Source organism: Myxocyprinus asiaticus, chromosome 2 (assembly GCF_019703515.2).
Source record: "Myxocyprinus asiaticus isolate MX2 ecotype Aquarium Trade chromosome 2, UBuf_Myxa_2, whole genome shotgun sequence".
NCBI lineage: Eukaryota > Metazoa > Chordata > Actinopteri > Cypriniformes > Catostomidae > Myxocyprinus > Myxocyprinus asiaticus.
This window is the reverse complement of record NC_059345.1, coordinates 5,442,182-5,457,912: the sequence shown is the minus strand read 5'-3', so window position 1 is coordinate 5,457,912 and position 15,731 is coordinate 5,442,182. Positions and strand designations below refer to the sequence as shown.

At 36.6% G+C, this 15,731-nt stretch overlaps 1 protein-coding gene across 4 annotated transcripts; it reads right to left on the bottom strand.

The window, feature by feature from the left end:
* Positions 1-9,820: 9,820 nt before the first annotated feature.
* On the bottom strand, positions 9,821-15,698 carry LOC127454329 (cytoplasmic tRNA 2-thiolation protein 2-like). 4 transcript variants are annotated; one of them, XM_051721454.1, is made up of 5 exons: positions 15,347-15,698; positions 12,745-12,823; positions 12,611-12,670; positions 10,310-10,367; positions 9,821-10,210 (listed from the first exon to the last, which is right to left on the bottom strand). In XM_051721454.1, the coding sequence occupies exons 1-5, from the start codon at positions 15,347-15,349 to the stop codon at positions 9,952-9,954; spliced, it is 459 nt and encodes a 152-aa protein (XP_051577414.1). In that variant the 5' UTR covers positions 15,350-15,698; the 3' UTR covers positions 9,821-9,951. The 4 variants fall into 4 exon arrangements, with proteins under 4 accessions (XP_051577414.1, XP_051577440.1, XP_051577431.1 ...); XM_051721480.1 differs by having other exon boundaries at positions 15,399-15,698; XM_051721471.1 differs by lacking the exon at positions 10,310-10,367.
* Between the last annotated feature and the right edge of the window lie 33 nt (positions 15,699-15,731).

Sequence of the window (15,731 nt, the reverse complement as noted above, 5' to 3'; positions counted from 1 at the left end):
GTTTGTCAAATTAAGTCAAGAATGTTGCCCATCTGGACAAATAATTACTGTACTAATGACTGCGTCAACTCTGAATGATCAAATATAAACTAGGTTATATTGATTCAGGCAGGTGGTTTACTTGCAAAAATTGCGTCTCTGTGCCTGATCAATACATTGCAAACCAAATTCATTAATATAAAAACATGCTGCTGTGAAATTACCTTTTATAAATGAACTTTTATTCAATTTAAAATGAAAACAGATAATTAAATGGTATTTAATTATTTAATTATATTCCATTTACGATGGAATAATTGTAATTGCAGGCTTGGTAATGCTCTAATAGCCCAAGCAGACATCCGAAAACACATCTCACAGAGAAATAAATGTATTTATCACAATCAGCCCAAACCAAACATCTGCTAGTCCCCATCCTCCAGTAGAAACTCACTGATATCCATCTTCATGCGCAATCTGTGGAGGCACAGGTGAGTAATAATCACATGATGTTCAGTAGAGGTGCAAACAGGCTCAAAATTTTAGTACATTTATAGTGGCAAAATTTTGCAATTTGTCACTAGTAACATTTTAAAAAAGTTGCTAGTCACTAGGAATACATACCAGTCAGAAGTAATAGTAAAAAGTTGGAATTCAATGGCTAAATTACTCAATTTGTCACTAGTGGCAAAGGAACAAGTTCTAGTGACTACTGAAATTAGTACTAGTAAAATTAAAGATACTAGTATTTGTAGGAATACATACTAGTCAGAATAATAGTAAAAGTTGTAATTCAATGGGAACATTTTGCAGTTGGTTACTAGTAACAACGTAATATTAGTTACTAGCAGCAAAGGGTAAGTACTGGTGACTTGAAATAAATACTGGTAAAATATAAAAAAGATAATAGTCACTGTAGGAATACATACTAGTCAGAAGCAATAGTAAAATGTTGGAATTCAGTGGCAAATTTTTGCAATTTGTTACTAGTATCAATGGAATAAATACTAGTGACTACTACTAGTAAAATTAAAAGAATACTAGTCACTGTAGGAATACATACTAGTCAGAATAATAGTAAAAGTTGTAATTCAATGGGAACATTTTGCAGTTGGTTACTAGTAACAATGTAATATTAGTAACTAGTAGCAAAGGAATAAATACTAGTGACTTGAAACAAATACTAGTAAAATTTAAAAAAGATAATAGTCACTGTAGGAATACATACTAGTCAGAATAATAGTAAAAGTTGGAATTCAGTGGCAAATTTTTGCAATTTGTTACTAGTAACAATGTAATATTAGTAACTAGTAGCAAAGGAATAAATACTAGTGACTACTACTAGTAAAATTAAAAGAATACTAGTCACTGTAGGAATACATACTAGTCAGAATAATAGTAAAAGTTGGAATTCAATGGGAACATTTTGCAGTTGGTTACTAGTAACAATGTAATATTAGTTACTAGCAGCAAAGGGTAAGTACTGGTGACTTGAAATAAATACTAGTAAAATTTAAAAAAGATAATAGTCACTGTAGGAATACATACTAGTCAGAAGCAATAGTAAAATGTTGGAATTCAATGGCAAATTTTTGCAATTTGTTACTAGTAACAATGTAATATTAGTAAATAGTAGCAAAGAAATAAATACTAGTGACTACTACTAGTAAAATTTAAAGAATACTAGTCACTGTAGGAATACATACTAGTCAGAAGTAATAGTAAAATGTTGGAATTCAGTGGCAAATTTTTGCAATTTGTTACTAGTAACAATGTAATATTAGTAAATAGTAGCAAAGAAATAAATACTAGTGACTACTACTAGTAAAATTTAAAGAATACTAGTCACTGTAGGAATACATACTAGTCAGAATAATAGTAAAAGTTGGAATTCAATGGGAAAATTTTGCAGTTGGTTACTAGTAACAACGTAATATTAGTTATAGTACTGGTGACAAAATAAATACTAGTAAAATTAAAAAAGATACTAGTCACTGTAGGAATACATAATAGACAGAAATAATAGTAAAATGTTGGAATTCAGTGGGTACATTTTGCAATTTGTCACTAGTAAAATTAAAAAAGATATTAGTCAGAAGTAACAATAAAAAGTTGTAATTCAATGGGAAAATTTTGCAATTTATACCTAGTAGCAAAGTAATATGTACTAGTGACTATTGAAATAAGTACTAGTAAAATAAAAAATAAGATACTAGTAACTGTAGGAATACATAATAGTCAGAAGTAATAGTAAAATGTTGGAATTCAATGGCAAAATTTTGCATCTGCAAATCCGTTTATTTATTCCGAAGTTATAATCGAAAATACGGCAAATAAGCAACACCTGTTTACGTGTAACATGTATTTTAAAGATATAAACTTAGCTATTACTCACAATATTTGTGTCTGTGAGTAAAACAAATAGGCTGGTTGTATTCTGCTCTTTGAGAGCTTTCCAACGACAAATGATACTTGGCTATTTGATCAGTTTGATGTTTTTATCAATTACAATAATATGTACAGTGCAAAATTATTAATGAATTATCAAAACAGAACACTTCTGATTTATCTGCAGATTTCAAAGCACTTGTTCAGTTTTAGTCATAATGCCTACATGCATTTTAAAGTACAGCCTCTAAACTATAAAACGATACCTAATTTGTGTTGGTTAAGACTGTAGTTATTGATATGTTGATAATTATTTTTTTCTCTGCGGCTCAGACGAGCTTAAAGGCTTAAAGGTGCTGTTAACGAATTCTTCAGAATGCCGCACCTAATATGTTCCTACTACTATTTGTGCTGAAAAATCACAACTATCTCTGTCTCATTTTGATTTAGGTTGAATCGCTCATGGATCAGTCAGACTGATCTGTGAACCCATTCGACAAATAAAAAAGTAAAAAAAGACTTGGCACACAAATCACATCCAGACCTGGAACACACAATTTTAGAATTCCCAGATATTTCCATGACTTCTTATGTTTGGATAAGTTAGCCTGTTACCTGTATATGGTGCTGACAGTGGAAGGGATATCAGCCTGCAGGTTAGTTACAAAACTCTCTGTCAGTTGATGGATGCTGGCTTTATCATGGGTCTGTAATGACAGTGGAACTTACAGTTAAACATGACTCAAAAAATGGCTTCTTAAACTTCAGGAAACAAATTCAAGTGTTATATCACAGTATTCATGACTTATCCCCGGCCATGGTTGACAGCTGGCATTCAGTAAATTCTGTGAGAATTGGCTTCACTTGTCTTGTAAATACAAGACAAGCCATCTGATATATATTGTGCTCACACACACACACACACACACACACACACACACACACACACACACACACACACACACACACACACACACACACAAAGAAAAAACAGGGCAAGAGCTTTCTTGATCTGGTAAGCTCTAAACTGATTGGCTGCCTTTATGCAACGTCCAGAAATTGGTGTGCAAAGGTTTTCCAAAGTGTTGGGCTGCTACAATAAATATTGAATCACTGGATTTGCCAGGTAAGTGGCTTTAAATCTTTAAAAGATATTCATTATTGTTTGGCGGCACTTATTAGCAAGTAATCTAGATATCCATGAGCAGAATGATATATTCCACTTTGTTTTCTGAGTTAGGTCTAAACAAATCAGTACTTATTTTAGATGGACAGAAATTCTGATTTGAAAGTCTACACATGGTTCCATTCATTTCTTAGCTGCATTCTGTACAGCCTGTTACTGACACGCTGCTGTGCAATTATATGAAGTTTTTCAAATAATTGCAGTGACTCAAATTTGATCTGATTCAATTGTAGGTCTTGTGAGGTCACATCTCTGAAAACTTTGAAGACACTGAAAGCCCACTGTAGATGGATTTAAATAAAGCTATAAGTGCACTTGCTGACTTGCTTGAGCGTTAAATAGGATGAGCCACAGGGGGAACGGAGAGGAAGTCTATTGTATCAGAGTTAAAATATACAGTATATATATATATAACAACATGTACAGTATATTGTCATATTCATGCTGAGCAACCAGAATTCCTTTCCCAATTACCAAGAATTTATCCAAGTCATATTTCAGCCCGAAAACCAAAAAGAGATTATACAGTTGAAGTCAGAAATTTACTTACACCTTTTAAACTCAATGTTTCACAATTCCTGACATTTAATCGTAGAAAGCATTCCCTGTCTTAGGTCAGTTAGGATCACTACTTTATTTTAAGAATGTGAAATGTCAGAATAATAGTAGAGAGAATTATTTATTTCAGCTTTTATTTCTTTCATCACATTCCCAGTGGGTCAGAAGTTTACATACACTTTGTTAGTATTTGGTAGCATTGCCTTTAAATAGTTTAACTTGGGTCAAACATTTTAGGTTGTCTTCCACAAGCTTCTCACAATAAGTTGCTGGAATTGTGGCCCATTCCTCCAGACAGAACTGGTGTAACTGAGTCAGGTTTGTAGGCCTCCTTGCTCGCACATGCTTTTTCAGTTCTGCCCACAAATTATCTATAGGATTGAGATCCTATAGATAGGATTGACTTTGACTTTGTTGTCCTTAAGCCATTTTGCCACAACTTTGAAGGAATGCTTGCGGTCACCATCCATTTGGAAGACTCATTTGCGACTGAGCTTTAACTTCCTGGCTGATGTCTTGAGATGTTGTTTCAATGTATCCATATAATTTTCCTTCCTCATGATGCCATCTTTTGTGAAGTGCACCAGTCCCTCCTGCAGCGAAGCACCCCCACAACATGATGTTGCCATCCCCATGCTTCACGGTTGCGATGGTGTTCTTCGGCTTGCAAGCCTCACCCTTTTTCCTCCAAACATAACAATAGTCATTATGGCCGAAAAGTTACATTTTTGTTTCATCAGACCAGAGGACATTTCTCCAGAAAGTAAGATCTTTATCCCATGTGCACTTGCAAACTGTAGTCTGGTGTTTTTATGGTGGTTTTGGAGCAGTGGCTTCTTCCTTCTTGAGCGGTATGATGGCTGCGTGGTGCCATGATGTTTATACTTGCGTACTATTGTTTGTACAGATGAACGTGGTACCTTCAGACATTTGGAAATTGCTCCCAAGGATGAACCAGACTTGTGGTGGTCCACAATTTTTTTCTGAGGTCTTGGCTGATTTATTTTGATTTCCACATGATGTCAAGCAAAGAGGCACTGAGTTTGAAGGTTGGTCTTAAAATACATCCACAGGTACACCTCCAATTCAGTACACCTCCTATCAGAAGCTAATTGTCTAAAGGCTTGACATCATTTTCAGGAATTTTCCAAGCTGCTTAAAGGCACAGTTAACTTAAAAGTAATCCATAAGACTCCAGTGGTTAAATTCATGTCTTCTGAAGCAATCCAATCGATTTTGGGTGAGAACAGACCAAAACGTAACTCCATTTTCACTATAAATCTTGACTTTGCTCTCTAGGAACGATCATGGTTTCAAGCTCGATTATAGATCCTAGCGCTTGACACATGCACAGAGCACTAAGAAGTGTAATCGATCAAGAAATCATGATCGCTGCCTTTATGTCCTTTTTGGAGCTTGAAGATGTCCATTCACTTGCATTGTATGGACAAAAAGACATCATACTGTATCTCCATTAAAAATATATTTGCTTGTGTTCTGTGTCATATGAGTCTGTGACAATATAAGGCTGAGTTAATGATAAAATAATTATTATTTTTGGATGAACTATTCCTTTAATGCAAAGTACAATTGCTTTTTTCTTTCTTTTGATTTTCTGAGGAAGTATGACCCTAAAAAACAAAACTGGACATCTTGTTGACAAGTTTCATGAGATTAACCCCTTCTAACTTTCTCACCCATTATATTTCTGTCATATTTTTTTTTCATGAGATTAATCCGAGAGAGAGAGAGAGAGAGAGAGAGAGAGAGAGAGAGAGAGAGAGAGAGAGAGAGATTCTAATGCTAAGCCATTTAGTGAGGAGCTCAAATTGGCACAGTAGCAAGATCAACAGGTAAAACAACCTGAAATTGGTTGTGATGTATGTGACTTTAACACATGTATTACCGCTAAGTTTTGAAACATTCAATACATAAATAGGGCTGAAGGAGTAATGATGTTCACAGAAGATGATATGACAGTGATGTAGGAGCCACCGAGGAACATTATTCATGCCATGATGACAGACTCTCACCTTGGTATCCAAACCCGAGATAAACACTGAGGGTACATTAAACATTCTGCTTTAGAGGGCGATCTCTTTGGATGAATAATCCCTCATGGGAATAATCCCACAATTCAGCAGTTTAGGTGTGACTTGAAGTGGAAAGTTAATGAGTTGATTTGAGATATTCATTGTTTTTAACGCAGGTTGTGTGATTCCCACAAAATCTGTCCCGAAAATGTCCTCTTCACATTTTACTCCAAATTCAAAAAGAAATAAAATAAGAAATAAAATTTTGCCTATAGAAATTTAAGCCTGTTTTTAAGGCCGTTACGATTTTTTACATTGTTACATTCTTTTCATGACAGTTCTGCACATTTTATCCCCTGATTCTCAACACAAAGAAGATGGCCGTTATGATAGTCTCATTATTGGAGCATGAAGCTTTGGTGCTGCCTTTCATTTTCACAGATTTTTAATAATTAAAAAATAAAAATAACTATGTTACAGTAATAAGAATCATCATAAAACAATGGCAATAGTAAAAGTAAAACATCCGGACACATTGCGGTTAAAGTGTCCCAAAATGAAGCCATCATTAAAAAAAATCTCAATGGTCCTAAATATAGTCTTCATTTTCTTTATGCAAAATATATTTTAAGGGATGTTAATCGATTAAAATGTTATATCTAATTTAATTAACTACATGATATGCCGATTATAAATTGCAATTAATCACATATAAATATTTGCAAAAAATGCAGACCCCCAAAAACAATTCAGTATATATAATTATTAATTTATAAATTATTACATTAATTGTAAATTTAATAATTATAATTATTCATATATTTTTTTATATATTGATTCTTGACAGGTTTTGTGAGAATCACCAATTTACTGAGCAGTTTAATTCTGTAATTTATCTATAAATCAAATCCAGATGGGATTCAAATCCATTTTTGTCACAAGTAAATCATGGGGAAAGTTGTTAATTGCAGATTTGCATTGAGTTCTGTGTTTGCATTGCCTGTGCAATGTGATGTGTGAGCACTTTTGTAGAAATATACTGCCATACTTTGTCTACATAAAAAGCATCTACATTCCACTGCGTGTCAAATAAACAGGTTAACCCAACTCAAACACACTATTTTGTTTTCTGTACTTAAAAAACTGAATGCATCAACTTAAATTGAGATTATTCACAAATCATTCACATTGAATTACTGAATCAATTTACAGCCCTCTTTTACTTTACATTTAGTATCATAACTAAGCCTGGTCTCATGAAATTTACGTGAGCATTGAAACATTTTTGCAAAACTGAAATTACATGCTTCATAACACGTTTGGCTGCAATTTTCAAGTGAAATGTCCAGCAGGGGGCGCCAAAACAGAGCGAAATGAGGTTGAAATGAGACAAGGTTTTTATGGTGATTTTTAGATAGATGCAGCTTGAGTTCTTGTCTGGTTGTGAACCGCGGTACTCTAAGCCCAAAGTCCAGCGCTCTATGAGGTGCGCTACCGCGCAAGCTAATCATATTGGAATAAGTGTATGTGGGTCTGTAATACAAGCATTAAAATGTATAATTTTTCAAAAGATGCGTTAGAGTAAAATTGTGTCGATATCATTACATTGCAGGGTCTGAGTAATAGAGAGAAAAATAAGTGTTTATAAAGTCATAATCACCCACTGAAGTCATGATTTGAGTGAAAGTGCATAAAACACGCAGTTGCACCTCTAGTGTTCATTTCACCTGGAAACTGCAGGTAATTGTACCTGGAAGCACGTATAACAAGTTTTGCAAAAATGTATGTAGAGTCACCTTTTCAATGAGACCAGGTTGCATAACTAGATATCTCAGATGCTGGAATCATACTGAAGCCAAAATTTTGTTATCAGTCCAACCCTAGCTTTTTGTAGTCAGTAGGTTAAACCACAATTTGCTGTAAAGCTCAGATCAAACTTAATGTACTCACTGTGTCTGAAGCCAGTGCTGCTCCGTGGCCCAGAGCGATGTTACTGAGCAGTTTGACAGCCAGTTGCGAACAGCTCTCACCCATCATGACCTTCGAGTTTTTTCTTTATTAAAGGTGCAATAATTTGGACCAAACAGCCATTGTTGCCAAGTACACTAAAATTGTTAATGCGAGAAGTAAAACTGTAAAGAACTAATTTAAAATAATCAGGACATTTAATTTGTTGTCAGATGTGTTTGTGTATTTGCATGTACAAAATATGTAAAATAAAAAAAATGGTAAAACATAAAATGTAATGCAGGGACTTCCATTAACATATATTAGTGATGGGGGCCTGGTTAGCTCAGTGAGTATTGAGGCTGACTACCAACCCTGGAGTTGTGAGTTTGAATCCAGGGCATGCTGAGTGACTCCAGCCAGGTCTCCTAAGCAACCAAATTGGCCCGGTTGCTAGGGAGGGTAGAGTCACATGGGGTAACCTCCTCGCAGTCGCAATTAGTGGTTCTTGCTCTCAGTGGGGCACGTGGTAAGTTGTGCATGGATCGCGGAGAGAAGCATGAGCCTCCACATGCTGTGAGTCTCTGCGGTGTCATGCACAGCAAGCCACGTGGTAAGATGTGCGGATTGATGGTCTCAGAAGTGGAGACAACTGAGACTTGTCCTCCTCCACCCAGATTGAGGTGAGTAACCGCACCACCATGAGGACCTACTAAGTAGTGGGAGTAGTTGGGCATTCCAAATTGGGAGAAAAGGGGATTAAAAAATATATATATTTTAAAAAATAACAACACAAAAAATTTGCTGAATCATTTTGAAGAGATACATTTAAACAAGCAAACAATACAATGTTTTGATAGAGCCACAGTGAATAAATTACACACTTTACCTTTAATTTTATATAGCCAACAAAACAACTGCAAATATATCATAAATATGCAGTATATCCAGCAGCAGTGGGTTGTGTAATGGGAATATTTAAGGGCACACCAATGAGAAACTGTCTCAAAGCTCAAGAAGGCTTAAAGATTCAGTTCTGCTGTGATGACTCACTCTAGTGTCAAACACAAGTGAACAAAAGATATGAAGGGGTGTGTGATGCAATGATGGAAAAAGACAGCTTCAGGACTGCACCAAAGAAATGTAACTCTGTGACTGTCTGTATATATATATATATATATAAATGCTAATTAATTATCTTGCACTTTGCACATCAGATGCAGTGTCAGAGAAGTTACTTTGAAACTAACTTTGAAACGTGGCAAGCTATAAGCTAGACATAAAGTAGTTAAACAATGGTCTTATTTTTTCGAAAAGATCAGAGCAGCATTTATCTGACACAGAAACTTAAAAATGCAACTAGGCTGACAACATCAAACAAACATAAATGTACACTTATGCATAGATGTAAATGTATTTTAAGACGACGTGGCGCTCCTGTGCAAGACACTGAAAAATTGTGAGATGTGGCACAACAATCAAAGAGGTCCAACCAGCATGCTTACATTGATAAATTATTAAAAACTTAAACATTTAATTAAAATTAAATAAAAAACAGTGCAGATGGATGGGTAGGAATGTCTCCTAATTTATATAACTGAATCAAAAATAGTGATAAACATGTATTTCGCTACAAAAAAAAAAAACAAAAAAAAAAAACTATGTAAAATTCAATGGAGAGACTTCAACAGGGAACACTACAGAGTGACCATTCAAATGAATCACTGAATTGTTTAAACAGTTTAATTGAAACCAACAGTCTATAAGAGTGCATTTGACATGGTGTATGCTCAACATAAAACTGCAAAACACATATGTAGCCCAAAAAAAAGATATACAAATAAATATGCCTAATATAAATCAATGTTGAAAAACTCTCCTTAACGTCTGTAACATGTCCTCTTTAGCTGTGAGCGTCATCAGCGAGCCGAACAGTGTCTCTAATGCCAGCTTGCTTGTGTTGTGAGTCATGTATACTGAGCTGTGACACCGCACCGGCTGCAGCCTCTTCTGTGAGGTTCTGTTTGATATACTGATCCACAGCAACTTCATAACTGGGATTGGACCGGTCTGGATCAGAGCTCCCAGGAGCCAGTACAGAGCTGGGCAGACTGAAAACCTGAAACACAAATGGAATATCATACTAACATACTACTCTTACTAAATATACAGTATGTATATGGTGCACAGTATGAAAGATTTCAGTATGCATAAATACCCAGATGTCCTACTTCTCCCAAAGTGTGCAGAATACTGTATCCCACAATGCACCTGACCTGCCATTTCCAGTGTGATGAATAATTAAAAATTAAGTGTATTCCATCAATAAATATATTAAAATTGCACATATATTATATATATATATATATATATATTTGTAACATGTTTATTGTTTACATGCATAATTTGTACTCTTTACAAATATTTCAATTGATATGTATATCTTTAAGATTACTGGCATCAGGCAGTGAGAGCATATTAATGAGGACGAAGATCAAACGAAGATGCATCAGAAAATCTATATTTTTACCCAGTCCTGCCACTCACAAAATTAAATAAGCAACATAATGAGGTGAAATGGATGGATACTGTGCAGTGTATACTGCCAACAATTGTTTTTAAGGAGTGTGTGAAACAGTATGCATTATGCACAAACATTTCAAAGAGTAATAGGATGCATTGTTGTCACATGACCATTGCATGTTTAATTCAGTGCGTGGCGTCCAGTTATCATCTTGGAAACATCAGATAATGTACAGTTACTATTGCAAAAAGTTACACATTCAAGCAAACATTTTACAAAATAATTTGTATTTGTATCCTGTGCACAGTATACAACAAAAATAGTATGAGTACCTTGCCATGCTGAACATCTCTATGTATTCAGGCCAGTTACTTAAAGAAAATGTGTATAGCAACAATGAACAAAACATCCCAGATGTGTATGACTTTCTTTATTCTGCTGAACACAAACAGAGATTTTTAGAAGAATATCTCATCTCTGTAGGTCCATACAATGCAAGTGAATGGTGACCAGAACTTTGAAGCTCAAAAAAAGCACAAAAAGGCAGCATAAAAGTAATCCATACAACTCCAGTGGTTAAATTCAAGTCTTCAGAACTGATATGATAGGTGTGGGTGAGAAACAGATCAATATTTAAGTCCTTTTCTACTATAAATTCTCCTCCCTGCCCAGTAGGTGGCGATATGCACAAATAATGTGAATCACCAATAACAAAAGAACTTGTAGGAGAGAAGAGGCTGTTTGAAAGTGGAGATTTATAGTAAAAAGGACTTAAATATTGATCTGTTTCTCACCCACTCCTATCATATCACTTCTGAAGACCTGGATTAAACCACTGGCGTCGTATCAATTACTTTTATGCTGCCTTTATGTGCTTTTTTGAGCTTTAACATTTTGGACCCTGTTGCTTTGCATTGTATGGACCTACAGAGCTGAAATATTCTTCTAAAAATCTTCATTTGTGTTCAGCAGAAGAAAGAAAGTCATACACATCTGTGATGGCATGAGGGTGAGTAAATGATGAGAGAATTTTCATTTTTGGGTGAAATGTCCCTTTAACTAAACCGAAGCAGAAAACTGGAGAAGGTGCTGGAAAATAGTTTACACCATTTTTAGATGGTGGCTGGTTTTACATGGTTTTTAACTCTTGATTTATTGGTCTGGATGATTGATCAGCTGGACTACCAGCTGGTGGACCTGGTTTCAACCTGGCAGACCATCTAGGCCAAGCTGGTTACAGCTAGAAAACAAACTTACACCAGCACCAAACAATCTAAAATGTTTTTAAAATTAGCTTGACCACTTTAAAGGTGCACTCAGTAATTTTAAATGTCAAATTCCTCATTTAAAAAGTTTTACTTCTAAAGAAATGAATTGTAATTTTGAAACATATATATAAAATCATGAGCAATCACATGAGATGAAGACTCCAGTCACATCAGTAACCTTATAAAAGCTGTTTTATTCTACATGGAGAGGGTCCGCACATGGGGGCTGCCATGTTAGAATCACATGACCAGCCGAATACTACTCGCTTAATCTCAGTATCCTGTTATTAGACACTTTCACCCATGGATCAAATTAATCCCGGCTGTCTGTGAATTTCTACAATGGCATCGACAACTGAAAACGACTGCGTTTGAATAATGCTGCATCCAAGCCGCTATGTGTCAGTGTAAGTCCAAGATGACATTTTCAAAAAAATTACTGAGTGCACCTTTAAGCTGGTATGAACTTGTTTTTCCAGCAGGTTAAAAAGCGTGATTCTCTATAATTGATAAGCGTATGAAAACAACAAATAGCCTCATTAAAACAATATCAGACATTTCTGCAGATAAAAATGTGGTGCTTGCCCGTGCAAAACATACTATAATGCCAGGGCACTAATAAAATGTAATATTTAGGGTTAAGGTTTTTTTCAAATTCCTATCCCATTCACTAGGTATAAGCAATAGCAATAGTGAAAGCAAGCAAGAAATAACATGTTGTATTCACCTCTTGGACTTGTGAGAGCATCAAGCAAGAATTTGCTCCACCAGAACCGGCAAGAAGAACCTGAGAAGAACATTACGACGTCAGTGTGCATGTTAATATAGAGAACACATTATCTTTATATGAATTTCTATTACCTTCTCCTGGGGAAAAATGACTCGATTCTTTCCTGGCATGGCCCGAAATTTGTGTATGAGGTATTCCTTGAAGCATGACCTAGTTAAGGATAAGATATGCTTAATCAGAACATTCTGTAAACAAAGACTGTATAACATAATACAGTATAAGTGACATATTGAGAACAGTGGCGTCTCAGGATCATTATTTAGTGTGGGGCAAAAACAATCACTTAATTATTTGACTGATCTCTGAAACATTGATGAATAATTCAAAATTCTGTCATTTTGACAGATAAAAAAGAAACAAGGAAAACATTTTAACCTAGTGCATTAGTTGTGACTTCACTCTTTGTCCCTCACATTCCCGCTGTGCATGTGCCCTGTTTATTCCCTGGTATTAATATGCGTATTAGATGCGTATTAACTGGCGCCATCATCATTTACACATGGTATTGTGTGTCTCTTTTGTGTTTGGATTTTTAATAAAGGCCATCTGATTTCATGACTGCATACATCAATCATTACTGCAGTGTGTTAATGCATGATAATAAGGTGCAAACTGCATAAATACAAAAAGAAAACAAAAAAGCAGCACATCATTTCAGCCAATTATGCATGCATTTAATAAGTGCAAACATCATGTTTAGAGCAGAATTGGTCGTTATTTTAGTGGAGTAACTGTGTTAACTGAGCTTCACAGATGTGTTTCTCATGTTACACTTTGTTTACATCAGGGACTATGAAGTTGTGAACTTTTGCATGTGTTTATGCGCTTTAACCGGCAAAGTTTAAAAACCTTGTTTTAGCGCAGCGCTTGACTGATGGGTTCAATGGACTCAAACAAGGGGAGTCAAAAAAATCTACCATAAAAGCCTATCTACTGAAAATATGTTATTTCTTAAAATAAATTCAAGATGATTCCATGAAATTTGCACAACAGCGCCACTGTGGGGGGGGGGGGGTGGTAACCTAACCCTTGCCCCTAATGTAGAGACGCGGCTGATTGAGAATGCTGATAAATTTGACATCACCACTGAGGGGGCTCAGCCCCATTTGCCCCAATGTAGAGACACGGCTGATTGAGAATGCTGATGAATTTGACATCACCACTGAGGGGGCTCAGCCCCATTTGCCCCAATGTAGAGATGCAGCTGATTGAGAATGCTGATAAATTTGACATCACCACTGGGGGAGCTCAGCCCCACTTGCCCCAATGTAGAGACACGGCTGATTGAGAATGCTGATGAATTTGACATCACCACTGGGGGGGCTCAGCCCCACTTGCCCCAATGTAGAGACACAGCTGATTGAGAATGCTGATGAATTTGACATCACCACTGGGGGGGCTCAGCCCCACTTGCCCCAATGTAGAGACACAGCTGATTGAGAATGCTGATGAATTTGACATCACCACTGGGGGGGTGAGCCCCACTTGCCCCAATGTAGAGACACAGCTGATTGAGAATGCTGATGAATTTGACATCACCACTGAGGGGGCTCAGCCCCACTTGCCCCAATGTAGAGACGCGGCTGATTGAGAATGCTGATGAATTTGACATCACCACTGGGGGAGCTCAGCCCCACTTGCCCCTAATGTAGAGACACGGCTGATTGAGAATGCTGATGAATTTGACATCACCACTGGGGGGGCTCAGCCCCACTTGCCCCTAATGTAGAGACGCGGCTGATTGAGAATGCTGATGAATTTGACATCACCACTGAGGGGGCTCAGCCCCACTTGCCCCAATGTAGAGACACGGCTGATTGAGAATGCTGATGAATTTGACATCACCACTGGGGGGGCTCAGCCCCACTTGCCCCAATGTAGAGACACGGCTGATTGAGAATGCTGATGAATTTGACATCACCACTGAGGGAGCTCAGCCCCACTTGCCCCTAATGTAGAGACACGGCTGATTGAGAATGCTGATGAATTTGACATCACCACTGGGGGGGCTCAGCCCCACTTGCCCCAATGTAGAGACGCGGCTGATTGAGAATGCTGATGAATTTGACATCACCACTGGGGGAGCTCAGCCCCACTTGCCCCAATGTAGAGACACAGCTGATTGAGAATGCTGATGAATTTGACATCACCACTGGGGGGGCTCAGCCCCACTTGCCCCAATGTAGAGACACGGCTGATTGAGAATGCTGATGAATTTGACATCACCACTGGGGGAGCTCAGCCCCACTTGCCCCTAATGTAGAGACACGGCTGATTGAGAATGCTGATGAATTTGACATCACCTACCGGCAAAATGAATCGATGGCACGGATAATGAGCGAAGCAGTTTCCTCACATTTCCTGTTAAGCCTGAAAATGTTACACATTAAAAAAAAAAATAATAATCATTCTATTAATGCTATTTTAATTTGTTTAGTGAATGGACACGTGTCTTTATATGAACCGATGTCTAATAATAAAAAATAAAAAAATACCATGGTACTCCCATGTTCTTTGGACACATACCACGTACAATCATGTATTTTAAAGAACGTATAATTTTTGTATCATGGTATTCTTTAAGTACGTTGGAGTATTATGTAAATTGCATGGTACAGAAAGTACTGTGACTTGAGATTGTAAAACAATGGTACTTTGATATACAGTACATACCATAGTACTGAATAATTAGCATAAATGATGTCCACTATTCAGGCCAACTTACGCCAGTAAATGTATCTTCTGGTTACACTCCAGCCTATTATAGTCCTTCATCAATTTGACACATGATTTCTTCAAATACACAAACTGCAGAGACAGAACACCTGACGATCCAGATCCAAATCCAACATCAAAACGCTGCTCTTCCGCATATTTAAAAGTGATCAAATCTCTGAATCATTATGAATCCATGTTCTACACCAAAGCGACAACAGAAATGTCCAACATATATTCCAGGGAACAGCTAAAAATGAAACTAATCGCCACAACTTCGTTTTCACGTGTGATTATGCAGTATTCTGACCCCTTTTGATGACGTATGCTATGACCACGCCCA

Coding starts and splice junctions, on each gene's coding strand:
- LOC127454329 (XM_051721454.1), bottom strand. Junction 12,671..12,744: donor TCATTTTTCCCCAGGAGAAG/GTAATAGAAATT, acceptor TGTTCTTCTCAG/GTTCTTCTTGCCGGTTCTGG. Junction 10,368..12,610: donor TGCTCTCACAAGTCCAAGAG/GTGAATACAACA, acceptor TGGAAATGGCAG/GTCAGGTGCATTGTGGGATA.